Source organism: Pomacea canaliculata, linkage group LG8 (genome assembly GCF_003073045.1).
Source record: "Pomacea canaliculata isolate SZHN2017 linkage group LG8, ASM307304v1, whole genome shotgun sequence".
Taxonomy (NCBI): Eukaryota; Metazoa; Mollusca; class Gastropoda; order Architaenioglossa; family Ampullariidae; genus Pomacea; species Pomacea canaliculata.
In genome coordinates, this window is record NC_037597.1 from 13,712,626 (window position 1) to 13,737,245 (window position 24,620).

The 24,620-nt window shown below is 36.3% G+C and overlaps 3 protein-coding genes across 11 annotated transcripts in view; all 3 read right to left on the bottom strand.

Moving 5' to 3' along the window:
• The window catches only part of LOC112569841 (ral GTPase-activating protein subunit alpha-1-like), a 58,293-nt gene extending 42,231 nt beyond the window's left edge, over positions 1-16,062 (bottom strand). For 7 of the 9 annotated variants that reach the window (XM_025247858.1, XM_025247864.1, XM_025247859.1 and 4 more), the window contains exons 1-17: positions 15,814-16,062; positions 15,369-15,479; positions 14,713-14,762; positions 14,420-14,477; positions 14,149-14,192; positions 12,881-13,040; positions 11,617-11,649; positions 9,192-9,313; positions 7,945-8,080; positions 7,349-7,487; positions 6,937-7,204; positions 6,390-6,461; positions 3,218-3,349; positions 1,981-2,214; positions 1,790-1,863; positions 1,249-1,360; positions 748-870 (exon numbers count right to left, since the gene is read on the bottom strand). In XM_025247858.1, coding sequence (XP_025103643.1) covers positions 748-870; positions 1,249-1,360; positions 1,790-1,863; positions 1,981-2,214; positions 3,218-3,349; positions 6,390-6,461; positions 6,937-7,204; positions 7,349-7,487; positions 7,945-8,080; positions 9,192-9,313; positions 11,617-11,649; positions 12,881-13,040; positions 14,149-14,192; positions 14,420-14,477; positions 14,713-14,762; positions 15,369-15,479; positions 15,814-15,940 — 1,995 coding nt within the window. In that variant the 5' untranslated portion in view covers positions 15,941-16,062. The remainder of the gene's footprint in view (positions 1-747; positions 871-1,248; positions 1,361-1,789; positions 1,864-1,980; positions 2,215-3,217; positions 3,350-6,389; positions 6,462-6,936; positions 7,205-7,348; positions 7,488-7,944; positions 8,081-9,191; positions 9,314-11,616; positions 11,650-12,880; positions 13,041-14,148; positions 14,193-14,419; positions 14,478-14,712; positions 14,763-15,368; positions 15,480-15,813) is intronic. The other 2 variants (XM_025247861.1, XM_025247865.1) reach the window with 2 other exon arrangements.
• Positions 16,063-17,242: 1,180 nt separating this feature from the next.
• Positions 17,243-20,573, bottom strand: LOC112570677. Its single transcript, XM_025249235.1, has 5 exons — positions 20,381-20,573; positions 19,991-20,051; positions 18,792-18,840; positions 18,376-18,547; positions 17,243-17,559 (listed from the first exon to the last, which is right to left on the bottom strand). The coding sequence occupies exons 1-5, from the start codon at positions 20,424-20,426 to the stop codon at positions 17,555-17,557; spliced, it is 333 nt and encodes a 110-aa protein (XP_025105020.1). The 5' UTR covers positions 20,427-20,573; the 3' UTR covers positions 17,243-17,554.
• A 624-nt stretch (positions 20,574-21,197) lies between these two features.
• Positions 21,198-22,894, bottom strand: LOC112570631 (PI-actitoxin-Afv2a-like). The gene is made up of 3 exons (XM_025249168.1): positions 22,717-22,894; positions 22,331-22,336; positions 21,198-21,622 (listed from the first exon to the last, which is right to left on the bottom strand). The coding sequence occupies exons 1-3, from the start codon at positions 22,784-22,786 to the stop codon at positions 21,447-21,449; spliced, it is 252 nt and encodes an 83-aa protein (XP_025104953.1). The 5' UTR covers positions 22,787-22,894; the 3' UTR covers positions 21,198-21,446.
• Positions 22,895-24,620: the final 1,726 nt, after the last annotated feature.

Below are 24,620 nucleotides of genomic sequence, written 5' to 3' on the forward strand. Positions count from 1 at the left end.
CACATATACAGGAATACATTGATTTGCAGATTGAAATTTTTTCAGAACTACTTGTCTTCTAAAAATGATAGCAAGACAAGGGCATACTTTAAGATGGCTAGTGATTCTTTTTAATCAGTCTATTTTAGACACTAGAGCTATTTTTTCAACATTTAAAGTTATTTTTCTAACCCTAACCCATGACGTGTATCATTAAACCCCCATCTCTACAGGAATGGACATCACAGTATTTATATATTGTGCATAAACCTATGTCCAAAACTCCCCCTGCTTGCCACTGAGAAATTATATATACTTAATTTACAATGGATATAAAAGAAAGTGCTGTCTTATAATGGACTAAGGCAGAAATTGCTTATTTCTCCTTAAACGTCTGTCATAGTTTTGATTTTTGATTTGTTATATTTTTGAAAATGCTTTAAGTTAGTGTGTATCTGGGTGTCAATGCAAAGGTCTGTACCCAGCAGACTAACAGTAACAGAAATACTAGGAAGAGGATTTGGATTACATCACCAAGAGAAACAGTCTGTTTCTGTCCGTATAGTGGTAATATTAAATTTCCTTCCTGGGCAAGGCATGCTATCCGCAAAAAAAAAATCATTTGGTTTGTAATATTTATTGGAGATGCTGAACTGATTTTATAATCAAATGATTTTTTTATATCTTGCTAAGCCATTTCTTTTTAGATGCAAATCAAAAGCCCACACCAATGATGATTCTCTAACAGTATGGATTGGTGACACTTACAGACCACTCCCGGATGAGCTCGATCCACGATGTGAGAGAAGACAGGACAGCAAGAAATTCGTCCCACAGCTCCACAGAGATTGGCACATTGAGGTTTGCCTTAATCCATGTCACGATTAATGTCTGAAAGCAAGTTAAAATGCCACCTTCACCAAAAAAAAAAAAAAAAAAAGTAAAAATTTAGTTATACTGAATGGGGCTTTTTTTTCCCTAATGGCTCTTGAAAGTTCTTCAGAAAGTTCATGCAATGAAGCATGCAGTTTACATGCAATTTCATTTTGTTTCTGTTGTTTAATTTCTGTTGAATTAACAAATACCACACTTCTTCTTATATACCCAGATGTAAAATGTTCACCATGCAAACATTTGCACAATTATAAAGACGTCCCGTGTTTGGTACTTTGAGTAACTGCCTCAACCATTATATAAGTGCACGTGCAAGCTCTTGTACATATGTACACATACACATGCATATAGAAAAAGCATTTATATGACACTAGCCTGGAAGATGGGCTGCGCCAGCCGTCCCCCAAGTGTACGATGTCGCTCTTTTGGTGGTTCACTCTTCAATACTCCAGATGTGATGCATAGCAGTACTTTCAGCATTTGTTCCCTGGAACACAGACATGTGCACATGTGAGCACATGTCCACACACACACACACACAGAAGAATACAATATGTACAGTTAATGCACATGTTTTAGTTCATGTAAAGCACCAGCTATGACACACTTCCCAACAACACAAAATTCTGAGCTTTTTATGACCCTTTACACTACTGTAGCTTTAGCACGAGTGTAATTTTTGACAAAAGTAATCATTTCCCCTCCAACCAAAACTGATCCAGATTAATGTCTGTCAAAACTGATCACAGAATATCCTACTAATCTATCTGACCAATTATGATGGAAAACAATACAAGGACTCATAAATTTTTTTTACACAGTTTATTCAGGTGAAGTTAAAATTTTAATGATGTAGCAAAGATAAATTTTTCACAAGAATTTGGGAGGGAAATAAAGGGTGTAAAATCATACTTACCATGTTCTTTGGTTCATCTGTGTATTCATCACCACGTGGCGATAAATGTTGAGCACCCTTTTGCATAGATCAACCTGAAATTTAAGAAACTGGGCCATAGCAAATAATGAGATGAGGCATAATAAGTGCACACGATTTCAGAACAGAGACCTTATAATATGAAAGAATGAAAAGACGCCTGGGCAACATACTTGATCTTGCAGACTTGTTGCATCTGCAGTAGTCAAGAGAAATATGTTTGCAGCATTAGTGATAAACACTTGCAGGATACGCTGCAATCCTGCACGTATGTCCTGCCCTCGGTCAGAGCCAATATCAGCCAACTCTGCCACAGCACCAAGGTATGATCGATTTCTGCGGTAGCGCTGGTGGTCTGTCATCATACCCAGCTGGTGCAATGACAATGCACTGGCACTTGGAGAATCCTAAGACATGGTGAACAAAGAGTTTGAACAGAAAGCAAATATTTATCAATGCTTATATCTTTGTGCCATTTTTAATTCCAGCTAATCAAACTTGAGTAGCAGGTAGTAGAATAGCAATCTAAATCTCATTCACCTTGCAATCTTAACTTTTAGAGGCTTCTTGAGTTTCAAAACAAGCATTTGCTTTTGTAAATCCCCTCCACCTCCATAAATATATATATCCAGTGGTCACACAGGTATGACTATTTTGATACATTTAATATTTGCATTGACATATAAATATATACATATATATATATCACATCACACAAGAGGGTTGGAAGCTGAGAGCTAAAGATGAACCCATTATCTACTAAGGTGCAATATAGAAGGAACATAAAAAAAACACCTCTTCATCTCTACACCAAATGGCTTAGCAACTCTTATAATGAAAATGAAGTGACATGCATGTCAAAATCAGAATTGTGAACAAATCTGTTACATGTGAAAAGTACATTTTACAGACACCTAAATTCTGCTACCAAGACCCAAGAGGAAATATTATAAAACTTCCTTATGATTATAAAAAAACAAAAAATAAAAACCATTTAAAAGAGAGTGCTATATAACTAAAACCTTTGCCCATACAAAAAAGGTAGTGAAAATGCTAAATTATAAAAGAAAAAAAAATAGGTGCTGAATTTAACTGGCACTGGCAGCATCTATCATGCTATTATGAAAACAATCTTCACTATATAAATATATCTGTACAAACTGAAAACCCTTACAGTTAAGGTTCTGTACTCTTTAATTTACTTAATCATTGTTACATTTCCTGATCAGGAAAGAACTGCAATTTATGGGCCTTTTCCTTCATGTCAGTTTTTAAATAAACATACCAACCTTCCAGCTCTAGCCAATGTCTAGCAAGGTATAAAAATAAATCCATTTGACACAATGCTGGCAACTTTTTGTTTCTTTTTAAGACAAAAAGAAGAAAGCAGTGACAGACATAGTTACGTACATCTGAGGAGGGCCCCTCCTCCTCCATGATATCTGAAAGACTATTGTGCAGACAGTCTGCCATTTCTCGAGGCTCCAGGCCAACTGTACTCTCCCCTGGCTCCAGCATAAACACAGGCCTTTGGTCTGCATGCTAGCCAAGGGCACATGTGAGGAGTTAGCATCATGCACAGCATGCAAGATGTGCAAAGGGGCCAGGCATTATATGAGGGCATCTCAACAGGGACAGGTGCAAATGCAAATGTGTTTTCCCCCCTCCTGAAGAAAATATCAATAATATGTTTGATACCTCTGTCTTCAGTACTGAGTTTTACTCTTGATACAATCAAGATCATAACACCACACTACCCTACTGATGTCAGAACTAAATATACTTTAAAGACTGCATACCAAATTCTGTTTACATGTTTTTATGAATCTACACAAGTTTATATCATGAGCATATTACAGGTAAGCAGGAATTTATATTAAGGTAACTTCAAGGGTCTTTAGATATTAGGTATAAAAGCTGATGAAATGCTGCCTACCAGTTAACTAACTACATAAACAGAAAAAAAAATTAAAATGGTGATAATTAAGGGAGAGAAAGTTCTATAAATCTTTCACTCTTACTACACTCTTATTTCTGAAATACTGTAACCTACCTTTATGAGGAAAAGCCAGCAACTACTGATTATTTAGGAGAACCAATACCTTAAGGTTTGCTTCCACCACAATGCAAACATGTATCTTACACTTTGTATCCACAAAGTTTAGCAGCTCATGTTTTATCTGTTAAATTAAACATGCTCTACAAGATACATCAGTGCTCTTCACTACAAATGTCTATGCACAATTATCCACTGGTATCAGAGTGCAATAACAAAGTGGAAAGCTTGTAAAATTAATGTTGCATTATCCATCCCATCACAATAGCAAAATCTGAGAAACTAACTTTTATTAAAGTTTAAAATAAAAGTCCCCAAACTCCTTGAAGGTACCATGCACGTATGCCTAAAATTGTTTATGACTGGTTGAATATTTTGTGCTCCAAGCAAGTCTGTCAAAAACCTTTTCACTCTTGTGTAGAAAATTTATAGGACTTTCAACTGGTTGGTGACATGCCTCATTGCAACTGTGCTGAGATGGCCGTACCTCAGAGTTTGACAGATCATCTTCTACTGCTAAAAGCAATCCCCCTTCTTTGTTCTTTAAGCTCATGAGACAAATCCAAGTCCTCTTAATTCATTTACAATCTATGCTGATATAGATGTGTATGCAAACAAACTGTAAACACTAAATTACCAATGAATGTATGAACCAGTAGATTTGGATGAACCTTGATCTCCCCCCCCCCCTCAAATACCAGGGAATTCAGTGTATAAACTGTTGATATTAATGTTAATAACTACAGAAATGATCGAGATTACTTAATAATTTCCCTGCAAATTATAAATATTAATTAAAATAATGTCTGGTTGCCCAGGTTGTCCTATTAATTTTGCCTAATTCTAGTTTAGCTAGCATTTGTGGGTCAAATAATTTAACAAGATATTTCTAACAAGAGAAAATGAGTTCCTTTGTTTCTGTGTCAGAGGCCTTTCCTTCCACACAGAGACAACCACCTCTGCTGTCAGGATTTAAGTAACTGTTTGTGCAAACAGTTCCTAGCACAGCACAACTGACAACCAGTCATCACTCGGACCAGACCTCAACCAACCTCATCAGAGCCCTATGTCACAACCTGCACTTGTCCAGTCTCACAAAGGCCTATAACATAACAGATTTCTTGTCCATCCCCTTGTCAATATGTCAGTGTTTTCCTTCCACAGGGATCCAAACATGCTGTTAGGACTAAGGTGAGTGTGCAAACAGTCCCTGGTATCAGAATGGTTAAAACCACTAGAGTTTAGAGCAGTACCTAGTGACATGACTAGCAGCTCTCACTGTCAGGTTGAGCTCAGTCTAAAACAGAACAGTTCCTGGTGAAAGATTACAACTGCATTAAGCTCTGCTGCAAAAGTGGGCTGATTGTTACTGATGGACTGTGCTCTGAAAAGGCCATGCATACAGGCACATGCACGATGTATGCCTAGCTACAGCCACCAATGATCATAACTAGTACATATGACTAACCAGAATACAGCATCCTTCACACACCAGAAGTGTATCAAATGGCAGTTGTTCAATGTGCTCCTTAATTTATAAGGTTCAACAAAGGTTCTTATTTCTGATAGATTCTTGAGAATTTAATGGGTGTGCCTGTCGCAGCTGACCCTACTCTTTGTCATGACACTTAACATCTGAATTATTTTAAGTAACATTTTATTGGCTGTTGACTGATTTTCCCAAAATCCATACAATTTCTTTTTCTCAAGTCTTCCTGTATTGATTTATAAAGCATTACCAGGATCATATGTGGAGTACCAGCCTATTTCCCTACCCTATATTTATATCTTTCAAAGAAAATGGGATGTGTGGATACATTCTTGCATTAAATCCATCTTGCTTCTTATCAACTTGCAGCTAGCTTATTATGACCCAACTGAAGGAAATTATGGGATACATATATACACAATAATTAAAAATGATGGGCTCACTGCAATTGGCCTATTTCATTTTAAATTAGCCAATTTATTTTTCCAGTCCATGATAACACAGGTATTTTTTCTTTTCACTTGCAATAAAGAGCAATGCTAGCAACATTCCTATCATTTTAGCAAGATGAATGAAGGATGAAACAGGAAAGTGATTACATTTTCTGGGATAGCTATTGATTTTTTTTCTCAAATGTTGAAGAGGAAGGGAGAGTGTGATCATGAAGCAATCAAAATAGCAGTCTCTCAACCACATTATGTGTAATCTAGGTTATAAAGACATTGAAAGGCTTCATTTAAAACTTACATTTCTACTTATTTTGCATGCAGAAATTCATCTCAGTTCAACCTCTCAAAGCAAATAAAGCCTAGGAAACAAAGGTGATTAATAGTCCTCTAGGAAAATAATCATGCAAAAGCAATCTCCAAAGGCCACATGCAAAAAAATACTTTGTAATATATAACAGCCGAAAAAAAAAATTATATAAAAAAATAACACCGGCAATATATTTTTCCAGTTAAATACAATAAGTGTAACAAATGGAAAGTAAATAAGTGATTAAGTAAAAGCATATTTGTTTAAGATGGTCTACTTACCTGAAACCATTCTTTATATACAATAACAACCTTCCTAATGGCTGCGGTGTGCTTGAAGGAGAACAGCAAGGCCTAGGTCAAGTGGAAAGACAAATTATACCAATTATACATCAGATTACATGATCTGTTTGAATATTTTTTAAAATGTAAGTGAGCTCGGACATAAAGCTCAACAATGTATACCTTTGCTTTTCAAATCAGATACCTCAAGCGGTTACTTAAAAAAAAAACCCTGTAATTATAAGCCTCAGCCAAAAAACAGACTTGTAACAAAACATATGGATACAGAACATTACATTTTGACTATATCTGGTGTTTAAATAGCACTCTTACGGCAATAAGATGAGCAGAATATTAATAAGCAGATTAAGCAAAAGCCAACCATGATGCCAATGACATGGTGGGTTCTTGTTTTGAAAAACTGCAAGTATGTAAATAAGTGAAAATCTGACAGCAGATTATTTATATTTTACATCTGTACTTTGATGTGTAAGCAGGGTAGGTGTGAGGGAGAGAGTTATGTTTGACAAAAATATTATTCCCTCACCTGCCTAAAGCACTCATGCACAATATTGACGTTTTCTCTGCTAGAGTACAGCACCGATCGTACAATTTCATACTCAGTATTGCTGTGGTCATCACCAGCTTGACTAGAATGAATGGAGTCATGATCTGCTGTGCCCATATACTCCCCAGATGTGCCAGTTCGTGAGTTTGATGAAAGATCTTGATTATCTCCCTTTGCCTCTATGCTGTCTTTTGAGTCATCCCCCACACCAGGTGGAGTTTCAGTCAGAGCAGAACAGGATAAACCCCTGCAATCGGAAAAAAAAAAGACCTCTTTTTAATCTATTTTTAAAGATCACACGGCATAAAAGAAATGCACAAGTAAAAATTTGCATGTACCAAAGACATAAAACTAAGGCAATCAATTAACAAACTGCGACATTAGTGCATACTTGATTAGATCTTGGTCTTGTCGACGACTTGTCATGGTAAAGTTGGCAAGCCAGATAATAAATGAGTCTCTACATTCAGCTACATTGGCTGGCTCATCTTTCAAATGCATCTCTTCTTCACTTCTTTCTCTTGGCAACTCTGTCAAACATTTGCACATGCACACAATCATAAATTTCCTGATTAAGATTATTATACATTATGGGTTAAAAGCTGAGTACAGTGTCCTTAATTCATTTGCAATTTATCTTACTCTAGCAGACCTAAAATACCAATCCTCATATCACAGCTTGACAATGCTTTCAGCACCTATCCCTGCTACTCTTTTGCACACACCCCCCAACCACCTCCCCCCAAAATATTTTGAGATGCATCTCTAAATACACATACCCAAAAGACATTGGTATAATCTTATTTCATTCTGTTATGCTCTTGTGTATGAAATAAAGGAAAAAATAACTTTCGATTACAAATATAATAGCAAGGAACAACCTAAGCCACATACTTTTTAAAAATTCTTATTCGTTCTCCTTTTTGACTTTACTGTATGTCTACACATTGCAGTTCCAAGTAATTCAAGAGAATAGCATCAACCTACCTAATACTGGTTCATAAATATCTCTCGCATGGAACTCTGGTAGTAGCCATGTAAGGTATTTGGATTTAAATTTGTTGAAAAGAAATGTAAAGCTAATCTCCCTCATTTCTTTGTTCATCCACTCTATCTTGATCACCTGAAAGACAAGGCCACCAGAAATATAGAATAACTAGGAACTGGCACACAAAACTATTAACATTGTTAATTAATTTTACATAAAAAACTTTAAACTGCATATAATATTTATGAAACTTCACTATTTTTAAAGGTTCTTTCCTCATATATGACCATTGTTGGATACTTGAGAGTGAAGTCCCATGCAAATAAATATATTTTCTACTTTGTCCTTATCAGGCTTTGAAGGCCAAGCATATGTATTATTCACCAGAGCACAAAGGGCCCCATTGTTTAAAATGATTGTGACCGGCTTTTTGATTCTGATTTTAGATCTAGTCAAAAACCTCCAATTCTGATTCGGAACCTTTAAGTTTTTTTATATTCAGAGGATGACTATTTTGTTGTCTCTCTGGTGAACAGAATGTGGGAGAAGATAAAAAAATAGTTTACATAAGAAAATATTTATATATAATATTACATGGGTATCATTTATCCTCACAAAATACAAGACTCTTTCAGCCACACAAAACAAATACGTATTCTGTTCAACAGATGAAAAATTTTTCTTTAGTGTGATTTAAAATTTATATTTCTGTTCCTGATAGTCCATAAAATATTTTGACTTGAAAACAAGCGTTTTTTTTTAGTGTGTGATTGCCCACTTTCCACCAGGAAGGCTTGTGTGCCAGTACCTAGAATAACTATAGACAATATATTATTCTGATCTAATGCTTTGGAAGTCACGCTTTTTTATGAAGATAGTAATTATTAAAATCCTTGCCAAATAAAGGTCTATTTTTTGACCGCACAAGAACGTAAGGAACTGGATAAATGGCATCACAAAAAATGATTAAACATAATAAAGTAATACGATTAGAGTCAAAACTTTGTCCTTTAAAGTTTTAAAGAAACAGAAAAACAAAATGAAAAAATTTGAACACACAAAAACAAAGGATGGAAGTACAAACAAATTGGCAGGGGGAAATAACAGAAAAGAGGAAGCAATGGTGGGTTGTTTTTCCTTATAAATAATTCAAAGCATGTTATAGATTTCTTTAACATTTGTGTTCTGAATGACCACATTTAAGCAAAATTTAAAAATAAAATGTTTCTCTCAGGAAAATCCTCACCTCTGACACCATGTAGTTGAGTAAATGATCTAGAAAATACTTTGTGGTATTCTCTGGTGGTTTTTCTGATGTACTAGGCAGAATAGGTGTGATTTCCCCAGCTGCAATCATGCCACTTATGCCTGCAACAATATGAGCATAATACTCCCACCCATTAGTTCAATATTTTCAAGAGGTAAGACAACTGCAAAATGAAAAATTTATATTTTCTCATTTCTTTTGTTGCCAAATGTTTATGTGCACACTGCATTTTTAAGACGAATCATCAATTCCCCAAGTAATTAACATAGCTCTCATGGTGTTCTTGTACCCCTCCCCAAAATATAAAGTAAAAAAAATACGCAAAAACGTTTTTTTTTAACTGGGTGTGACTATGAACTATGTATCATATAAGAATAAGCTAATGATTATCCTCAGAAGCTAAAAACATTATATACCGGTTAAAGTTGTTATGCATTACAGCTATATTAAGTTTTAATCCTTCTTAGGCTTCTTTAAACATTGTTTATATTCTATATGGGTTCTGGACGTCAAAAGCTAAAAAATGTAAGGAACAAAAGCTAGGTTATAAACAGGGCAACAGTTCAAGTGCTTGACATAAACTTTATATCTACATGAAACACTGCAATCACAAGTTAGAGGTAGGAAGAAACTGTGGCTAGTACACATTTCTAAAAGTAGGGGTAATCTTCACTTCCTCAGCTTCTGAATGTACAAAAATAAAAGAACATTCACAATGCACAAAGTGATTACAAAGGAATATCAAAAATAACATACCTGTCAATCATCAGAGCATTAACCAAATCCATTTAACTTTTACACTAAATTTACAAGCAAAATTAAAAAAAAAAGTAACAGCCATTTTAAATAATGATATGTAATCTAATATGGAGTCACTTTGTTCAGGAAAACCTTCCAGTTACATTAACAGCATCTTCTGCCATGTAATGACCATGGGCAAACATATCTTCATCACAACTGTGGTACTTGCTGGTTTTACATGAAGGTCATAGTATTCAAGAAAATCAACTGCAATCGTGGCCAACTAAAAACAACTACAAAAGACTTGATACAGAGCTGTTGTAGTTACACAGTGCTTCGGTTTATTAGAATATCTGCCCACAACTGTGAACATGCATTAAAATATTCCAGCAACTAATGAAATCTTCTGCTCAAAGCTAGAAGCCAATAAAAATCTAGTCAAAGAATTCTTCTCCTTCACTGAAAAGAGCACATGAAGTATGGCTCTGTGATCACAATGGAACACATCAAGAGGAGATATTAGGAAGATCTGATTGCAGTTAAAAACTTAACAAAACTTTTCTTTTTCCTAGCTTGCTCAAACTCCACATGATTGCTGTCAAAATTGAGGCTTTATAATGGTGAGCCATTCCAGAGAAAAAATATGTGGCCTCAAACAAGACTGAACTCAAAACCCTCTCTTGTTTTCAGGTCAAGCATTTAACCACTACATCAGCAGATTATCCCTTCAACTTTAAGGCTGGTGATGAAAAATGTGAGCTTACAAAGTTACATTACAAAAATTACAGCTAGACTGAAGAAATCCCAACTATAACAACATAACTTCAAAAAATACCATCTGGCAAGAGTTTTAGAAATATAGCATCCAACAAAGAATGTTTCGGTACACACTCAATGACACTCCACATCTGTATACTATCTATGCCAGTTAGAGATCTGTTACAAGAAACAGAACTTGGGAAGAAATCTACAAGAGAGATGAACACATAGATGAACAAATTAGACTGTACATTATTGCACAAGAAAATATTGACTAGAATATAGTACAGCTGAAGTTGATAGCCAGGATGAAATACAGATTTCAAGATATTTTATTGGAAAATATGATAGGGATAACTACTGGAACTGCTGCAAAAAACACAAAATCTGTGAAAGTAGCAGCTCTCAATGATTTCAGCTCATTTACTCTTCTTGATAAAGATTTAGAAATTCACAACAAAATCCAGGAATTTTTTAAAACTGAGAAATATAAAACTGTTCCACAATAGAGCAGAAGTCCACAAGCCTCAGATTTTTTTTGTGGTTGTTTTGTACAAAGGCAAAACATGAGCCAACAGATATGTGTAAAGATCAGTCTAACTGAAATGACCAGAGACAGATAAGTAGTAAATAAAATCTACACAACGATGCTTCTGGTTTAGCACTGATGAGTAGAACAGATCAATGCTCGTACATATAAGTAACATGTAAACATAGTGCAGACATATCAACTTACAGCTAATAAATATTCTTAACAACTTTGCGTGCAAACACAATTGTCCAATTGTGAACAAAGAATGCAACAAGGAAAAGTGAATGAAAACTAAACAACAAATCAAAAATGGGGTCTGAGCAAGAGACAGGGATCTAGAATTAAAAGACATGCATAATTACAAGCACTCACTTGCGGGTCTGTTTATTGAAAGTTGCTGTTCAACTAAACCAGGGAGGAAAAAAAAAAAGAAAGAAATATTTCACGATGCCTTTTAGTATACACATGGACCAATAAACAAAATTCAAATGACAACAGTTTGCACAGACTTATGTTGCCAATCAAATCTCTGCTGAGTCTATGCACAATGCTATAAAAATCATACCATAACTGTTTTGATGCTTCACCTTACACGATTTTAACACAGATGAAGGCCTTCCTCTAAATGATCTTGTAACATTTAACTGTTGCTGACCTCTAATATATGTTTTATGAGGTTAAATCTATAAACATCTAAATAGCCATATAGATGAAAATATAATATACTACATAACATATGATAACAAGGATGAACACATCGCAAAAATAGTAGGCAATGTGGTTAGCACGACCTATAACAACCTGTAAACTATTCAGATAAAAAAAAAAATGCGAAGACAAATGTATAAGTTCCAAATCAAAAAAACTTGTTTTGGTGAGTGTGCTAGCATTCTGAACCTCAGTACAGCCCAAAGGCTCTTTAGTTTGCTATTCACCATCTCATTTTTGAGGTGGACAGCAGAGCTATAGACATATGAGCAAACTATTGTAGTTGCTTACATATTATTTAGATAGAAAATTTTACAAAGTCTTGTTTTGCAGGGAGTAATGACAGAATTTGAGAAGAATGATATCCATGTATTAACAGACCATAAGCAAGTTTAATATGTGTGTTATTTGTACTGTCTTGTAGCCCAGCAAAAGTAAACTGGTAGGCTTGTTGCCATTTCTGACTGGCTGTTGTCAGCAATTCTGTGAGCCAAGTTTGCAAGAAAATATATTTATAAAATTTAAAATAGTCAAGATATATTATAAGGCGAGTTTAATATATTTCATCCATAAAACAGTTTTATTGATTTCCCCTAACTTTTGATATTTCAAATTATTAGTCAAATAATCAATCACATTTCAGGTTATTTATGCTTGGAGATCCATCTAACTTGAAGTCAGACGAAACAGTTTGATTAGGGTGACAGTAAAAGCTAGTCTTACTTCAAGTCTGATTCCCTAATGGTGCATGTTGTTTGACTCTGCTTAAACTTATTTTATCCGAACACTGGAACATTAAAGCATCTACCTAAGTTCTGGAAAATCTTTAACACCATGTTTAGACATAGTATATGGTAATAAGAAGAAAAGAATGAGAAAAATGTCTGTCATTTGTCAAATGCAAAATTTATAAAAAAAAAAAGCTTACTGTCTGGAGTGCATACAGCTCTGGAGTTGAAAAGATCATGTAGATCACCATCTCCTAACCCAGGCACAAGATGCTCAAAAATCTGGTGGCATTCATCTGATGCATTCTCTTGTAGTATTTGATACCAGACAAGGAACAGGCGAACACCTTGTCGACGAAGCTATTAGGGTAAAAATTATTTGAAATATCATGTCTTATCATTATACTATTTTCTTTGCATATTCTCAAACAGAAAAGGCATTCATATCAATTTTTTTTAGGTAAAACTGTAAGAAATTCCCTTTTATGTGGGTTAAAGAATGGTTAAAAATAACTTTGTTAAAAAAATATTAATCTTTTATGAAATAATGACATCCGTAACTTTAAAAACCTACCTGACTGGTGACATGTATCATGCTCAATGGACTCCTTTCATATCATTTATTAATGTCTTGAACAAGAAATTGCAAGGAGAAACATAAATCTTGAGAAATTACAGGAAAAAGATTCCTTTGCCTATTTAAATTTCCATTTTGGCTCGAAGCTGTGTGTGACTTCAGTACTGGTGAAATCAAGGCTGACCACATCATGGATGATATCAGTTGCCCAGAAAATATCAAATCTCGAAAGCCCAAGTGCACATATGTGTTGTTGTTTAATGCGCAGGAAAACATAGTGATAGATTAAGTGTGTATATGACACCAAAGGATTCAAGGATTCATCATTGAGAGAACAATAGCTTTCACTGCGCCTACACAGTACTCTGTCATATATGAAAACCGCTTTTCTTCTGAATGTTACTCAGAGATGCATACAATGAATAAGCAAAAGGATTTTTAGGAATGACAAAAGTGTCTTCTTCCAGGGTCTGTTCCTACTATACAGAATCCACAATCAGTCCCACGTTATTCACGTGGAGGAGCAAGATTTTACAGGACTTGCTGACAACAGGTGCAAATCATCAACTTTGAAATTGGATAACATAAAAACCACTGTTTTTTAAGTGCCAAAATTTACAGAACATATTTATATTAGCTTTACTTACCAGAATATTTTTATAACTTGCACCAATCAGGTAGGTTTTTAAGACAACTTTAGATCAGGATCTAGTCTTTAAGTAGACAATACACACGAGACATATGTACTAGAATATCTAATTTAGAAAAAAGGTTGTGCGAGTAACTTTTACAATGTTCCAAGTACTAGCCTATTGGGTAATAAGCCCTTTAAAATATAATAAGCTGTTCCAGAAATGTTTGGTATAGTTAATGGCAGTTTTAAATACTTACCTGTAAGCTGTTTCCAGGATGCAGTAATTTCTTCAAAATTCGACCTAAAATAAACAAGGAAAATAAAGATAAGTTTTGCTGGAAGAATGCTGGAATAAACAGCAACTTAAATTAAAATTTCTTAAAGTAAACTTAATTAGAAATTGAATGCTGACAACAATGGTCTTGATTGGTCCATCATAGATTTTGCAACATCATATTGTCATAACAATTACAATTTAACTTATTATTAAAGAAGGCTTAAAAGCAACATTACAACTGTTTTATTTACCAATACTGTGAAACATCCATCGCTTATGGACTAATTCTGGAAGAAGGAACAGGATTCTCTGGAAGAAGAAAAAATATTAACCTATAAAACTGTTAAATAAAATTTATAAAATAAACTAATAATCATTTAATTTTCCAGCATAGCAACAGAAGATGTGAATAAAGCAGAAGCAAAAGCAATGAGAAAAATGCTAGCACGCTCTGATGCTTGGAGTCCTGATGAATATTGTACGAGACGTAGTGTGCAAGTGGATGTATCTTAAATGTCTATCTAAAGAGATAATTTTTCATTACCTCGAATATGTGAAGAATTCCCTCAAGCTCTTCCCGGTGAGTTTTGTTTGCTGTTTACAAAAAAAAAAAATTACATTGAAAGCTGACAATGCAAGAAACAACATATAATTGTGGCTTAAAAATCATTATGCTGGTTTCCTGTACACATCTTGACATAAAACCCTGTAGTGTAATAGTTCCGTCTAACAATGATATGCTATCTTCATCAAGTGAATAAAAATAAATAATACTGCTTATCACAATTAAAAATATTTAAAAAAAATATTACATACTTCATGACACTAAACAAAATGTCCTTTCTCATAAAAGCCACTGTAATATTAATTGCTAGCTCAAAACTTGCATGCTTTTAGAGTGTGTTAAATGATGTACTTATCTATAACTGTTAAAATATTATATCAATAAAGTGCAGCCCAGATTCATGTTGTGTATTTTTAGATAAACTCCAAAGCATGCAATCATGAAATATCCTATATTCAAACTTGATTGGTTGCTACCTAGATTCTAAAAAACTGGATTAACCAGTATCATCTGCAGAATTATATGAGATTTATTAACTGTTTGTTTCTAATTCCTGAATCATACCCTTTGATTACTACTGCTTTGGATTTATGTTTTCTTGTGCTGATGTTCCAAAACTTTAAAAAGCGTCATACCTCTTTGCTTCAAGTCGGCTTCAACTGATCCAAAGTTGTCATAGAAGATGTAGTATATGTGGGAGTAATTGTCCTGAAAGAACTTCTTTGCCTCTTGTGTGTCATAATTGTCTTGAAAAACGGATAGATGAGAAGTCCATAAATTAATCCATAAAAAGTAAATTAACACTGACATCTGATGCTGAATAATGTACGTAATCTGTTTAATGAAATCATTTTGCATAACTTGCTAATGTAGCTGTTGTCAATGCATTGCTGAAATTTCCTGGAATCAAGAAGTTTACGGCTGTCTAGAGCTACAACAAAAAACAATGACATAACAAAATGTACAGAAAAGCAAACGCGATCATGCTCATTGTTTGTGGATACATCGGGTATTTGCTTTTTTGTGCGTCGGTTTATGGTTAAGTTCTTAGTCGTGATAGTTCTGACTTCTGCTACATACCGAGCACTGAACGTAGATGTTTCAGTCGAGTAATCGAGTCTTTTTTTGTATCTGCAACCTTCTGAGCCGATTTTCTTACATCGCCATGACCGGCAGTCTTTCTAAACATGGACAGTGCCGCCGACATCTAGCTATTTGTTGCTGTGCTATCTATTTTCCATCGTCCATCATCATCATATACCTTAGCAGACACATCCCTATTTCCCTTAACAAGTATGGCGGTGTTACTTCCATATCTTCAGCGCATGCGCACTAGTTATGTTCCGGTAAGCAGAATTTCCGCGCATTACAAACTTGAGACAAAAAAACTAACGACCGAAAGAAACTGTGGTAAACAAGAACAAAAACGACTTAATATCTGCTCTACTAAAGTAGGATAGAATAACTTTAAACGATTTATTTGTAGATTAACTGCGAGATCATATGAAGTAACTTACGTATTAGGTAAAACATTTACAACAGTAAAAATCGTCTGAGAATGTGAGCCTTATTTTTTCTTCACTGACAGTTATCGGGGTTCGCCCCCTTAGACCAATGATCTCGTTTGAACAGGGGCTAGGAGTAATTCTTTAATTCTTCTGTTCACATGGTCAGTGTGTATTTACAAGATTCCTCAGCAACGTTTAAAAAATATCGACTGATTCCTACTATTTAACTTCTGGATTTTTTTTTCTTTTCTTTTAAAGAAAGGTTGACGTAACATTCCTCACTCTGGGGACTTTTTTCTGTGGAGCGGGATACTACAACTTTGATCCTTTACTGTAATTTTTCCTCATTTAATAACCACTCACTTATAAACAAGTAAATTCTCAAGTAGTGATGTAGGTCCTAGTGCACTTGTCCTGATGGTTGCAGTCTACATTATGAAGGGTTCCCAACCTATGGGCGCGAAGGTGCCTCATCCAGCTCGCTAATTTTAACCAGACACAACATAATTTCATTTTTAACATGATTCTGGCAAAATCACCATGATCCAGCCCACATGATTTTATAGCATGCCCAGTGCGGCCCTTGAGTGAGAAAAGGTCGGGCACCAGTGTGTTACTCAATGAAATGTAGACATTGACAATCGAATTGTAAGCATATTATTATATATTGGGAAAATAATTGATTACAATTACAAGGGGCCTGGAGCGGTTGTCTGCCCTGGGGACTGTGCTGGCCCTGTATGCCTAACGTGTTTGCTGCGCCACATAGTTAGTGAACCGGCAAGCCTTTTAGTTTGGGCGTCAGTGCCCACTACCCACTGTCAGCTTCAGTTCCCACTATCTTATTAATAAATCATGTTTTCATGGTATAATGCATTACATATTTTTATATATGTGTAAATCTCAAGAAGCATATGTGTGTGAATTCACTCGTGTGTGGATAGAGAGATGTACACACATAACCATAATAATTAAACATTTAAATTCTGAAGGCTATGTTATTACTTTGGCAACAAGCTTTATTGATAATACATTTTCTCTCAGCAAAAGGCCCACAACTGATAGCGAAACTGTCTTTCTGATAGAAGCCAGTGAACTGAAATATGTGATTTTGTTTTCCTCCTAAAATTTTACTCCCTATATAGTTCTCTTTAAACTCATTAGTATTTGCTAGTACAATTTTAATGACTTTGGTACTACAACAGCAAACACAGAATGTGGCCGTGCATGGAACTGATGACACTGTGGGTACAGTGTATGACTTGTGTTCCTGGCATCAAAGGCATAATCTGCCAAAGCTGCTGATCATCACCTCATCCTAAAACAAAACAAAAATGATGATAATAACTGTGATAATGGTGATAAAAACTGTGGGTATGTTATTAGAAGGTGTTAAGCGACTAGTATGATGCACATTTTTTTTTCTTAATGATTGGGTAAAGCTCAGTAGGGCAAACTATTTCCCCAAATATGGGCCAATGCCCTCTTTGATTCTTGATATACATGCCTAGAAACATCATGATTCATAGCTCTTCCATTTGCTGAAGCCCTTCTCAATAAAAACATGCACTATCCTGACATATGTGTTGTTGACCTCTTTCTCTACATAGTGATATCTATAGGCATGAATCAAAGGAGGGTATTGACCAGAATTTGGGGAAATGGTATAGTCTACTAGGGCCCTATGCTCCTCAAAGGAGCAAGGAATTAGCTAACTAAGCTAATTAGAAACAAATTGTATCAGTTTCAAATAATAGTACATTTCACTCAGAGAAATCCTGAAGGAAAAATTTTCAGTTTCCTCTTCTGCGTGAAATTTATCCAAATTAAAATGGGGATTGAATGACTGTATTTTAATCTTTTTACATGTGTATTACTGAGGCAAATGAGGAAAACAGCCACAGCTGCTGGGATACCCAATGTCATGTGCTAACAGTTGTTGGTCTAACCAGGGTCATGTGTTAACAGCAGCTGGGCTATGAGGTTGCTGTGCTTAAAGCTTATGGGCTATAGAGGGTCAACACTAACAGCTGCTGTGCTACTGGTGTTGGCTAACTGCTGATGGGCTATTGAGAGCCATGTGCTAACTGCTGCTGAGCTGTTGATGGAAGTAACTACTGAGATCATGTCTTACCATAATGAGGATGCCTGAGGCCATAGTGGTTTCCAGAAAACCTATGGCCGTTGACAGGGTGGTAACTATGATGGCGGGGTGGACTAATCCTGGTTAATCTGCTGTTAATGGCAGTGCACATGTACCCCTTGCCTCCATTAACAGGCAAACATGTTTCATATGGCAGGCACCGCTGAAAATATTTAAAGAGAAAGATCTAACTGCCAGATATATATTTAGAGAGATAACTCGAGTCACTTGTAGATCATTACACAAATTATCTCATGTCTTGAACATGTATTAATATATATATTTCATCTATGCACATACATATGTAGGTACTAAGTAACATGAACATACGCACGCATATATATATTTACACAAAGAAACGAACGAAAGTATTTTAGTAACAAAAATACTAGATGACTCAGACTTACGCAGTTTTGGTAGCTGGTAACAGTGAAATATTGGCCACTAGAAGGAAACCTGTAGCAGGGGGAAAAAAGTTTCAAAACATGTTAACGTCCCCAACCTTTCACCTCAACTGTACTCACGAAGTGCTAACTAGAAAAGTGTGTAGGTTAAAGTGTGTGGGACAACTGACAGAAGGATTTTAAGCATTTCCTTGAATCGCTTGAGTGTAAATTGTAGTTCTTTATTTCTCGCCACAGCGAGGACTATGTCGACCTGAGGACCTTTGAAGGTAAGTTTTTTATTTATGTATTAAACAACTGAATGACGAAGTAGGTCGATCCTTGTCATAATGATAATGAGGAGGTTTGAATCTCATTCATTCATCCCGTGTTTGGTACAGGTCGTTGGGGGAAGAACATAAACGCAGCACTGACAAGGTCCACCACTTGGTCTTGGGAGGTAGGGAGCAGTCCTGCATAGGACGACCAGTCCACTCCTTCGTGTTCGTAAGCATGTTCTTCGTCTGGTCACCGCGGCATCGATCACCTTTCAAGTTACTTTGAAGGACAGTCTCAACAAAGGGTCAAACTGGGGAACCAGATCAGCTTACGATACTTGACTGTTGCAAGTAGAAGTTCTTGCCTCTTGGTGCCCTAAGAGTGTGGCAATTCCGTGCCGTGTACAAAGACAATGATTTTTGTGTTCTCTGTAGGAGACCTGAGACAGCCTCCTCACACAATTCTCGAATGCCTGGATTTTCTTTTCCGTGTCGGCAAGGAGGTGATACTAATTTTATATATAAATGTCGAAAGGGGAGAGAGAATATATTCCAATATGCTTTACCTGTCGAGCATTCCCCGTGCAAATGTACCATCCAGTTCTCAAAGATGTCACTTTTCTGAGTGTCATTTGGTCATTGAACATTTTGTTAGGAAAATCATAAAGAAATTATTCTGGAAACAGCAAATAAATTCGAATGCGATGTTTCAAACTTTACTTGGGCTAAGTAAAAAACTTCTGAAAAGCCCACTAGCAAAGTCTTTGTCTTTTTCTGTGTGAAAGTTTAACTTTCCTGTGCCTGCGAAGCGCGGTCTGAACATTCTCTTTTAATCCATCTTTTTGTCTGTCAACACTCTACGTGGAAATAGAAAAAAAAGAAGTGTTTCTTTGTTGCGTTTGATAAAGGAAGTCAGATATGACCGAGTTATGTCCACACACTCACCTGTGTCCACGAGCCGGTGCCGGTGCATATTCGCTCGCTACATTTCCCACAGAGCTTTGAACTATGATTGAAAACAACAAGTTCAATATACACACCGCCCTTCTACAAAACACACAATGAAAATGTGAGTTGGCACTCTTCTTCTAAATGTAGAAATAGGGACTGGAGAGATGGTTTTATCATTCTGGTTATTGTCTGCAGTCAGTCAACTCTTATGTAAAGATTTTCATAGTGAAAATAGATGTGTAATTTCTTTCTTTCGGCAACATGAAAAGAGATAAAGGAAACATTTAGACGGAAAATTTATTCTTAGTTTTTCACATATCTTTGGATGTAAATCTCTCTCTCTCTCCCTCTCTCTCTCCCTCTCTCTCTCTTACACAGACTCACCTAAGTATGTTGAGTAGCAGACCAAGACAAACAAAAGTGGAAGCATTCTGCAGCAGGATACAAGCGAAGAGTTGACTCGTGGCTTTGGCTTCGAAAGCGAAATCTTTCCCTCGACAAGGACCGCGGGAGAACCACCGATGATCAGCTTATGTATGTCGTATGACAAAACTTATGTTCTTTCACAGCTTTTATTGCTGCCCAAAGTCAGGGCAATCAAAGAAAAAAATTTTAAGCGGGGAGGGGAAAGAGGTATGTGGACGGGATCAACTAAGGGTGATTGGGGTCAGGGCCCGAGGTCATAGATTCTTGACCAAAGCGGTTGACAAGTGACAGTCGCCGAAGGCTTTTTTATGTCAAAAGAAAGGAATAAAATTATAGGAAGGGTAGAGGTTAACAGGATGCTAGTCATCCTACGGACAATAAATAACGGCTGTGACGTGACGCGGGGTGAGGGAACTGAGGTCATAGGAAACAGTAACAACCGATATAAAGGACAAGACAGGCCCCCACTCACTCAAACAGGTATCCGTCACTACCATGGCAGTAACAGTAACAATCTAAGAAACAAGTAAAAGGAAAACACGAGGAATATTTTTTTGAAAACTGAGACAAAAAAGACAGACACACATGCACGCACGCAGATATGCACAAGAAACTTGAAACTGTAGTCAAACTCAAAGCAGAGAATAAACAATAAAGTGCATGCTGTAGGATCACTAGTCAGGGTATATCTAGCAGCAACATGTATACACCTGCTGACGTCACCTATATAACTTCAGTTGCATACCCCGTACCTTTCATATCAGTTCTTCTGAAATAAGTTTTCAATATTTTTTATTCTTTGAATTATTATTACAATGATCAGCGAGAGAAAGCAGATAGCTCGGAGACAAATTCATGAACAATCGACATCGAATTGACATGCATTTATCCTCAGTGTGAAACATTTCCTTATCAGAAACTTTATATTTTTAGATTTCCCATAATTACTATTGTTCCTCTGTGTGATTGTTTTAGTCGGTAGAAGGCCAAACGTGGAAAAGTGGATGGACGCAAGTGTCGGGGCCTAACTCCTTTGGCAGCTCAAGAGACAGGCAGCCTCGCTCTGGAAGTTGTTGCCGTTGCCACCGCAGCCCCTGTAAGGGAAGGGGTAGCAGCTGTCGCTGAACACGTCGTAGTAGTAGCGCGTGCTGACGGACTTGTCGCAGTGGATGTCGCCGTAGTGGAAGGGAAGCATGCACGCTAGGGAGGTCAAAGTTCAACCACATTAATCAAACTATACTCAATCTCACTGCTCAAATTTAATCAGCTGTTATTCTCGCACTTTTCTTTTTTTTTTTCTTTTTTCTTTTTCTTTTTTTTTTTTGTTAAAACGATTGTCTATATAAAATATTTGACCTGCACACAATTAAAGCGTTTATTTTCTTCGATTGAGTCCATTTTTTTCTATGGATCTCCTTTCTTTTGTCGTGATATTCTATTTTTATTTTTAGCAGATCATTCTACTGAGAAAATTAGACGCGAACTACACGCATCAAGCACAGATGTTATCTCATCCTCTGATTCTCTGGAACATTCTAGCTGCCCCCGACTACAAACATGCACCGCAGAAGTAATCTGATTTGCATACAGCAGAACATTTCTAATTAATTAAAGAGTAAGGTCTCTGTTATCATCTTTATGTCATCCTGGTGATACTGTTTTTGTCATATGAGTGCCTACTTGGTAATATGATTCCAGAGCTCATATTTCTTTAAAACGACATCTCTAGCTCATACTTTCTTTCTAAAATGTTCAGCGTGCAAAACTGAAAATAATTCAAGATGATCACGGAGAAAAGAACGTCATGTGATACTTGCCAACATCACCAACGGTAGGTATCAGCAGTTACACTTACCTATACGAGGCGTAAGTATAATGGTATGTAATAACGATCTCAGTTCAACTCACCAAGCTCTATAACAAAGAAAGAAAAAATGCATATGTAATATGGTGTAAACGCAGTTCAACTCAGGCTCATTCTCCTTTCTTTAAATACTACTACCACCACCACTGCCAAAACAATATACCAATATCATCAACATTAAATAATAGTGCTACGGCTGTTAATGTATTACCATATTGTTTTTCCTTCTTTTGTTGTTATTACTACCGCTATTATATAACAGCTACATTTGTTACTACCCCTGTTTTAGTCCCAGGATCATCACGAGCACACAATATGTTTTGAAACCCAACGGTCTCTCCCCCCTACCCTTTTCCCCCTCAGATTGGTGTACCACTGCACAGGAATATCATTCATGCCAATATAGTGAAGATGATAAAAACACACTTGCCTACTCCAGATGCGATGTCCACTAGTACAGCCAAAGCGGTGACAACAGCAAGGCAGCGAAAGATGAACATTTTTGCTAGTAGGTCTTCATACAACAGTCTTGCAGAGGAGCTAAGAAAACTTTATCTAGTCACGCAGGTGGGAAAGTGCAGCTGAAGTACTGCACAACCCAAAGCAACACAAGCGTCACTGTGCAGCAATCAACGTTTTTTACTGCACGAAATCGCATGTAACATATTTCACCAACTGCTTTCATTCTTATCTATTTGATTAAAAAACTGGCATTCTGCTTACTTTGCTGATCCTTTTCTTAGCTGCATTCATATCTCTCTCTCTCTCTCAAAAAAAGTGTTTGCTCTTCCCCTTATTCTTTCTGTTTGCTGCTGCTGTTTATGTGCTCATAACTTTATTTCATGTTTTCTCGACCCTGATGCTGACGTGTTTTTTACTTTTACTGTCCACGAAGACAGGATCAACAAAATGCTGGACTTTTTAGCTAAACGTTTGAAAGCACACTGGAACCTAGCAAATAAATGGCATAAATAATGTAACAAAAGTACACTGCACATGTACGCCTTTTTTTTTAATAAATGTTTTATAAATGTCCTAAGTGACGAGGGCGTGAAAATGCCCTCTATCAGAAGATACCTCTCTCCACGTCGAAGGTGAGGTTAAGGGCTAACCCGAGTCGCATATACATTTAATTTCAAAACATCTAACAAGTTAACAGACCAACAAAACAAAGCTGCATGGTGAATTTTTGTTTTGTTCTTCTGAGAAAAGTGCATAATTTCTCATTAGTAATGTCACCACAGGACGCAGCCAACACGACTGCTTTCAGCGTATGAGGCATTACCAAGTCAGTGTACATACTTTTGTGAGGTTTTGACAGGTGAGAACTTCAAAGGAATGAATCTCGTGTAAACAGACTAGAGCTATTGTGCTCAGATTTCTGGAAGCAGTATTTGTAGAATGAATTGTACTTACCCATTAAAAAAAAATTGTGCTCTGGCCGAACTTTAATACTTGACAGTAAAAATTAGATTAAGAACATTTTAAATTCGAATGAGCCGGACATCAGGACATTCCCATCGACATACAGACTCACCATACTGCTAATTTTAATGACACTGAGAAGAAAGAATAAAGCTGCCAGTAGACAGACCAAGCAATCGTTATTAGAGACTGTAGGTGTTTGCAGAATGTTGACTTTATGCTTTCCAGCTTTTGCTGAAATGGATGCGTTTCTGCCTTTGTATCAGACGATGGGAAGAATCCATCATCCAGACAAGGTGATCGGTCATTGCGACTTATGATCGGCGTGCAATGTTTAGTACAAGTCAGGCTCCATTTTGCCCAGTCCAGTCCTGTCATTCTTCGATGTGTAGCTATCTGTCTTTCATTTCTTATCAAGATGTACTTTCAACCCATGACAAACCGTGGTAAAGTTTACTAAGGCATGTGTCGCCGCCAGTTGATACAGTATGCCGTATTTAGACTGCACATGTCTCATTGCAGAATTCATTACGATATGCAGTTTCTTTCTTCAAGAGCATCAAGACAAAAATGCTCGCCGACTCTCGTTTTCTCTCTCTCTCTCTCTCTCACACACACAATTATATTCACATCCCCCTACTCACCCATCACTTTTTTTTTTTGCTACTGCTTATTACTCTTGCAATACTCAACAATCATATACGACGAACACTTTAAACGATGACAACAAGGAATGCGTCTTTTTAATCTTGCCAAGATAAATCGATAAAGCTTAGTGCACAAATAAACTTTAGCCATTTCATAAATCGTCAACATTTTGCTTATACATGTAATGGTTCTCAAAGAAAGAACAAAACGAGAAAAGAAAAAAAAAAAAAAAAGAGACACGCCTCCTGGTCAAGGGGAGGC